General features: G+C 48.3%; 1 protein-coding gene across 1 annotated transcript; it reads left to right on the forward strand.

The window, feature by feature from the left end:
* The first annotated feature begins 90 nt into the window (after positions 1–90).
* Positions 91–5517, forward strand: LOC103812180 (leucine-rich repeats and immunoglobulin-like domains protein 1). The gene is made up of 6 exons (XM_009085189.1): positions 91–211; positions 708–1127; positions 2401–2523; positions 3098–3262; positions 4360–4650; positions 5300–5517. Exons 1-6 carry the CDS (start codon positions 91–93, stop codon positions 5515–5517), a joined length of 1338 nt encoding a protein of 445 aa, XP_009083437.1.
* Positions 5518–6441: the final 924 nt, after the last annotated feature.

The raw sequence follows: 6441 nt of genomic DNA on the forward strand, positions 1-6441 counted from the left end.
GCGGCCGAGGGACACCCCACGCCGCAGATCGCCTGGCAGAAGGACGGCGGCACCGACTTCCCCGCGGCGCGCGAGCGACGCATGCACGTCATGCCCGACGACGACGTCTTCTTCATCACCGACGTCAAGATCGAGGACATGGGTGTCTACAGCTGCACTGCCCAGAACTCTGCAGGGTCTGTGCTGGCCAACGCCACCCTGACCGTCCTGGGTAAGATGTGTTGGTGCTGCAGGAGGAGGAGTGGGAGCTGGGAGGGAGCGATGGTCAAGCGTTTTGCCGGTTGAAGGTACAGAAAAGAGAGACAGTGTTCTGCATTAGTCTCGTTTCCTATTTTTACACTGTAGTTAGCCAACGAAAAATACTTTCTTGATTAAGAGCTGTAAGTTGCATTTCCTCTTGTGCTGAGGAAGCCACTCCAACCATCCTGTTTGCTGTCTAGGAAAACTGCTTCAGAAGGAAATTGCACTCCATTTCTCTGGCCCTGTGAAATAATTCACGTCAGCTGTTGGCCCTGGGGGTTTCTTGGTGGGAAGACTAACAGCAACTGGTTGTGGAAGTGAGGCCTTGGTTGTGGTTGTTAGATGTGTCAGGGTTCATCTGCCTCGTGCCTTGCTGTGTCTGTAGGAACACCAAGTGTTTTAAATGCTGTTAAATCTGTTGTTGCACCATCCCCAAGAATTAATTTCTGTGCCTGTTTTCCCTGCAGAGACACCATCTTTGGTTCATCCACTGGAAGACCACGTCGTGTCTGTGGGTGAGACTGTGGCTCTGCAGTGCAAAGCCACGGGGAGCCCAGCGCCGCGTATCACCTGGCTGAAGGGTGACCAGCCCCTGGCCGTGACCGAGAGGCACCACTTCACCTCTGGCAACCAGCTGCTGATCATTAGGAACGTTGTGTTGGAGGATGCTGGCAAGTACACCTGCGAGATGTCCAACACCCTGGGCACGGAGCGCGCGCACAGCCACGTCAGCATCCTGCAGTCCCTGGGCTGCAGGAGGGATCGGACCACCGTGGGGATCATCACCATCGCCGTGGTCTGCAGCATCGTGCTCACCTCGCTCGTCTGGGTCTGCATCATCTACCAGACCAGGAAGAAGAGTGAAGAGTACAGTGTCACCAACACAGGTAGCTCCAGTCTCCTGCTGAGGCTTCCTTTGAGCTTTTGTGCTGTCAGACATCCCTGTGAGGCTGACACAGCCACACTGGAACAGCAGTTGGCTTATCTCTGTGATTCTCTTGGCTCACAGAGCTGGAACCTTCTTTCTCTTGCTGCTGAAGCATGTTCAGAGCTGCATTTCTCCCCTTGGCTTGCTCTTCGGGAAGGTCTTTCCCACTTGGCAGTAGTTCCAGCCATTGCTTTGCTGCTTTGATTTTTCCATGACCATCTCTCTTGGGACAGTCTGGATTATGTCCATGGTACTGGGAACCTGTCTTACTACTTGGGAATCTGTATTTTCAAAGGCTTTGAATTCAAAATGTGAAAAATTAGACTTTGAAGCTGGAATCCCTTTTTCCATGTTGCCTGTAAGAGCTGTTATAGCTCTGCTGATATATCTGTTACTTTTTAGGATAAGAATTAGTGTTTATTGCTTCCTCCTGATGTTCAAAGGGGATAATTTGGTGCTGAAATAAGTGTTGCAGTGATAAAAGTCTCCTGCCCTCAGTGTAATGCAGCCTCTGAACAGAAGTATGGAAGAAGCAGCTTAAGACTTTCCCACCCTGCTGGGATTTGCAGCCTTTCTATATTATGCTCAGCTTTAGATATAGCACAACAGGATTTTAAAGACATGGACTAGGTAGGAAGTCTTGGATATCCTAACAGCAGTGTAATATATCAGTGGGATTCTTTTTTAACTCCTTTTTTCAGTCCTGAAAATCCAGGGCTTCATGCCTAGCATAATTGAGTTCCACTTGGTTTTGGGTGACAAAGGAAACTGAAACTGCCTTAGAGAAAATGGCGAAAGCCAAGGACAGCCAAAGGGCTTAGACTTATTTGCCTGCTTAAGTGAATCCAAGCCCCTGATCTCCAGAACCCTTTTACTCCTGAGGAGGGAGAATCCTTTTACTCCCTTTGAGGGAGACAGAGGATTGGAGTCAAAGGAGGTGCTCTGAATTTTGGGAGAAAGGGAAGGATTTACTTGTTCTGAAGAAGCAGTTCCACTCCACCTGCCTTGTACTGGCCATGCCAAATGCAAACACTCAAAACTGCTTTACCAGCACTTTCAGCTTTGAAAATCAGGAGTGGTGCTTGCAGGGACAAGGAGTGTGTAGGCAGCTCAGTTTCCATTGCATCTAAGGACAATACCAGTTATCTGGTCCCAGATCCCTCTTGAAAATGTGATTTCCCATGCCTTTGAAGACCTGAGGAACTGACATTTCTCTGCTCCCCTTGCTCCAGATGAGACTATTGTGCCTCCCGACGTGCCGAGCTACTTGTCCTCGCAGGGAACTCTCTCGGACCGGCAGGACGTGGCCATCAGAGTGGACACTCAGCAGCCCAATGGGCACATAGACAGCAATGGTGAGAAAGGTTTCATTGTTTTTTTTTCTGTAGTGCTGTCTCTGAGCTTGGTATGGGCAGGTAGAAATCACAGCTCAAAGTACTTCTCTGCTTGTTCTGAGTTATCGGAGAGATCTCCGTAATGCAATTCTCCAGCTCCTGCATTTATGCAGAACAGAGATGTGTCTCTGACTTCACAGGGCTCTCCTCTCCCAGGAGTAAGTGTTGCTACAAGCAGGCTGCCTCAAACTGCTCACTCAGGCCCTAAGGACTATTTTTTGCTAATTTTGGGTTAGATTTTTGGCACCAGAGTTACCCATAGTTAAGCTCTACTAGAAAATGCATTAGCATTGCCTGTCCCTGCCTTCAGGCTCAGAAATTAAATGTTGGGGTTTTACAGTATTTAAACACAGCAGGTTAGGAAGGAGAAGTTAAGTGTGCTGAGATTCTCCCGAGATTGTGCAGCATTTATTCTCTTACACCTTAGCTGAAAAATTATCTATTATCTCCATTGCTGGTTTTTTCTCCCTTTTGCAGCAGAAATCAGACTAACAGGTCCTTTCCCTGGGAGCAGATGGCTGTAATCTTTAGCCAGATGGTTTGTTTGTTGCAGGTATGTGTCAGACTGATGCTGGAAGGTGTCCAGATGTTGAAGCTCCTGCTGTAGGTTGTAGACAGCCCAAGCTGTGTATCAGCTATAATAAAGACACTTGGAAAACTGAAGACATGGCTGATGGAATGCTCATTCCAGATAAAACAGGTACAAAGCCCATTAATCTGGGGAGGCATTTCGTGTTTGTACAGATCAGAAAGCCCTTGGAGTCAGCATTAACACAAGGAATTGTTACCTTCAGAAAAAAAAAAAAGCACAGAATGATTCTCAGGTGCAAGCCCAGTAAATTTGCTTTACTTTGCCTGCTTTGATCCTCTCTCAAGCTTGGAGAGCTGGAATTTGAGGAACCATCAGAAAGAGGCAGGCTAGAGCTCAGCTCTGCCATTCCTTGCAGCTGGCTGATGGGAATGATGATTTGAGCTATTCCCAAAATGTGAAAACACTTTCAAACTGAAGGTGTTAAATTTTTTCACACTCTTTTAAAGGGGCTTCAACTTCAAAGCTTCAGCTTTATTTCTTTCTTTCTTTCTTTCCAGAATGTAAAGGTTGTTTTGGGCCCTACACCTGCCTCTGCTCTTTGCCAATTCCTTGGGTGTTACACCCATACTTTTCTATTTTTTGGGGGTGTGTTCTGTTCTCAGGCTGTAGTGTAACAGCCACAGAACAACTGACAGGGAAACAAATCTTCTCTCCAGGAGAACCTCTGAATTTAATAATGGAAAGCTGAGTGCACTAAGGAAATTAACTTTCAACACTGAGAAACTCCTTGGTGCTTTGCATTCTGCTCATCTGTTGTTTCCACTAACAGTAATGACATACCTTGAGATAAGTGTGAGGGGATGGTGATCCCTGTAATGCAGCTGCACAAAAATAAGGAAGGTAACTTGGTATTTTAAAGCAGGGACAGGAAAGTTCCTCTCTGTATTTCTACCCTGACTAGGAAGCCTGGAAAAGGAAATAAATACATAGTTTATTTGAAAAAAGTCACAACTTCTTTGGGGTGAAAACTAAACCCAACTAACTGAACATATTGTTTGGAACTACCTTTAGTGCTGGTGGCTGCAGAGTTCTGAAAACAGGTGTGTACTAGCCCTGTGGATAACCAACATGTGATGTGGTGAGAGATTCCCACCCTGCCGAGGGAATTACACAGAGCTGCCCTTTCCTCCCACAAGTTGTGTGCTCACTCTGACCACTTCCAGCTGCTCCTCCTTGGTCATGACTCTTTTCCCTTCCTCCCCAAGGCTACAGCCTGCCCGTGGTGTGTGCAGACTGCAGCGGCAGCACAGACAGCATCAATGTCCACATCTACCCCAAGGACTCCGAGTACTGCTCCGACAGCCTCAGGACTGTGGAGAACACCCACCCTGGTGTGCTGAGCAGCAAGGACAGGAGCAGGAAGAGAGGTGCAGGCACCAGCCTTCTCCATCCCCAGCCCTGCAACGGGATTGCCAGCGGCAAGAGGGTGGAGACAGACGGGACCCTCTACCCCAGCAACCACGACAGGATGCGGCCGGGGAGCGCCGACACGCACGGTATGGGTGTCCTGGGGTCAGCTCTGCTCCCCACGTGCACTGTGACAACACTGCCAGGGTTACAGCAGGGCCCTGCGTGCTCCATCAGCCTTTTGAACCAGCTCAGGGGCATGGGTGATAGTGCTGGGGTTGGTTTTGTTGTAGCGTAGGATCATTGGCCACGTGAGGAGTGGCTGAGGTCACTTGGTCTGCTCAGCCTGGAGGAGACTGAGGGGAGACTGCATTGCTGTATACAGCTTCCTCTGAGGAGCAGCAGAGTAGTTCTCTCTGGCAAGCAATGACAAGACCCAAGGGAATGGTCTGAAGTTGTGTCAGGGGAGGTTTAGGTTGGATATTAGAAAAGGATTCTTCACTCAGAGGGTGTTTGGGCACTGGAACAGCTCCCCAGGGCAGAAGGCCAGCATGGATGAACAAGACACTCTTGATTGTCCAATGCTCTCAGGCATATGGTGTGATTCCCTGGGATGTCCTGTGCAGGGCCAAGAGTTGGACTCAATGATCCTCATTGGGTCCCTTCCAGCTCTGAATATCCTGTGATCCTGTGAGGGAATCATTAAGGTTGGAAAAGCCCTCCAAGGTCATGGAGGATGAGGAGTTGCTGACAGGCTGAGCATCCACTAACCACACTGGTCCTTTGGGTTTTTTGCAGGCTCTTCACAAGCAGCAGCAAAGCCTTCAGAGCTTAACAACCTTAATTTGGTGAGAGCCTCACCAGCAGGAGGGTCATTAAAGCAACTGAATGTGCTTCCTGAAACGTCCCCAGCACTACTGGATCTGCAGGGTGAGGCAGAGGGGCAGCAGCTCCTCCTGCCCAACGGCACCGCGGCCCAGCCCTGCGACTCCCCTCCCAGCAGGTGCCTGGACTGAGAGCACAGACTGCCACGTGCAAAGTGACAAACACTATTATTTTTGTTGATTTTTTTTTCTTTTGCACAGAGTATATAGGCTACTTCCTTCTACCTCGAATCTCGAACTGATGACCTGTCAAGGGCAACCAACTGAGGTATGAGAAACAAGCTTGTATGGGGAACAAACTCCTGTTCGAGCGTCATCTGATTGTACATAGTTTAAAAACTTCCCTGAGAAGTATGAAGTGTTCAAAAGTCAACTTGCATATGAAGCACATAAATGCAAGGGATTATTGTGTAAAGAGAAAAGTATTTGATACAGTTGTACATAAGAGTTTTCATATATAAATATATATATATAAAAAAAATATATATCTTTTACAGAGGCTATTTTAATCTTTAGTGCATGGAAAACTGAGTGAAATTTTACAATTTTGGCAATATTGTTTTCAGTATCAGGTTGCTGTTAAAACTTCGTGAGAGAAATAATTCTGGTGCCTTAAATGCATAAACAGAAGTTCAAAAGTCAGACTGTTCCAAAGGGATTGTCCTCTTTTCAGTGGCAGTTCCTTTACATCAAGTACACCTGGGTAGGGGCAATCCCAGGCACACCCACAGGTTGGGTGGAGAAGTGGTGGAGAGCAGCCCTGTGGAGGGACTTGGGGGTGCTAGGGGTGAGAGGCTGGAGAGGAGTGTGCACTGGCAGCCCAGAAATCCAACTGTGTGCAAAGCAGTGTGAGCAGCAGGTGAGGGAGGTGGTTCTGTCCCTCTGGTTTGCTCTTGTGAGACCCCACCTGGAATATTGCTTACAGTTCTGGTGTCCTCAGCATAAGGAGGACATGGAATTGTTGGAGCAAGTCCAGAGGAGGCCACAGAGTTGATGAGGGGAGTAGAGCACCTTCCCTGTGGCTGAGGGGGTTGGGGCTGTTCAGCCTGGAGAAGA

Source organism: Acanthisitta chloris, unplaced genomic scaffold (genome assembly GCF_000695815.1).
Source record: "Acanthisitta chloris isolate BGI_N310 unplaced genomic scaffold, ASM69581v1 scaffold5402, whole genome shotgun sequence".
NCBI classification, from domain to species: Eukaryota; Metazoa; Chordata; class Aves; order Passeriformes; family Acanthisittidae; genus Acanthisitta; species Acanthisitta chloris.

Excerpts from the sequence above, each read along its gene's own strand:
- LOC103812180 (XM_009085189.1), top strand. The coding sequence starts at position 91 with ATGCCCGACGACGACGTCTTCTTCATCACCGACGTCAAGATCGAGGAC. Across the intron at positions 212-707 it reads CGCCACCCTGACCGTCCTGG|AGACACCATCTTTGGTTCAT; the intron begins GTAAGATGTGTT and ends TTTTCCCTGCAG. Across the intron at positions 4,651-5,299 it reads GGGGAGCGCCGACACGCACG|GCTCTTCACAAGCAGCAGCA; the intron begins GTATGGGTGTCC and ends GGTTTTTTGCAG.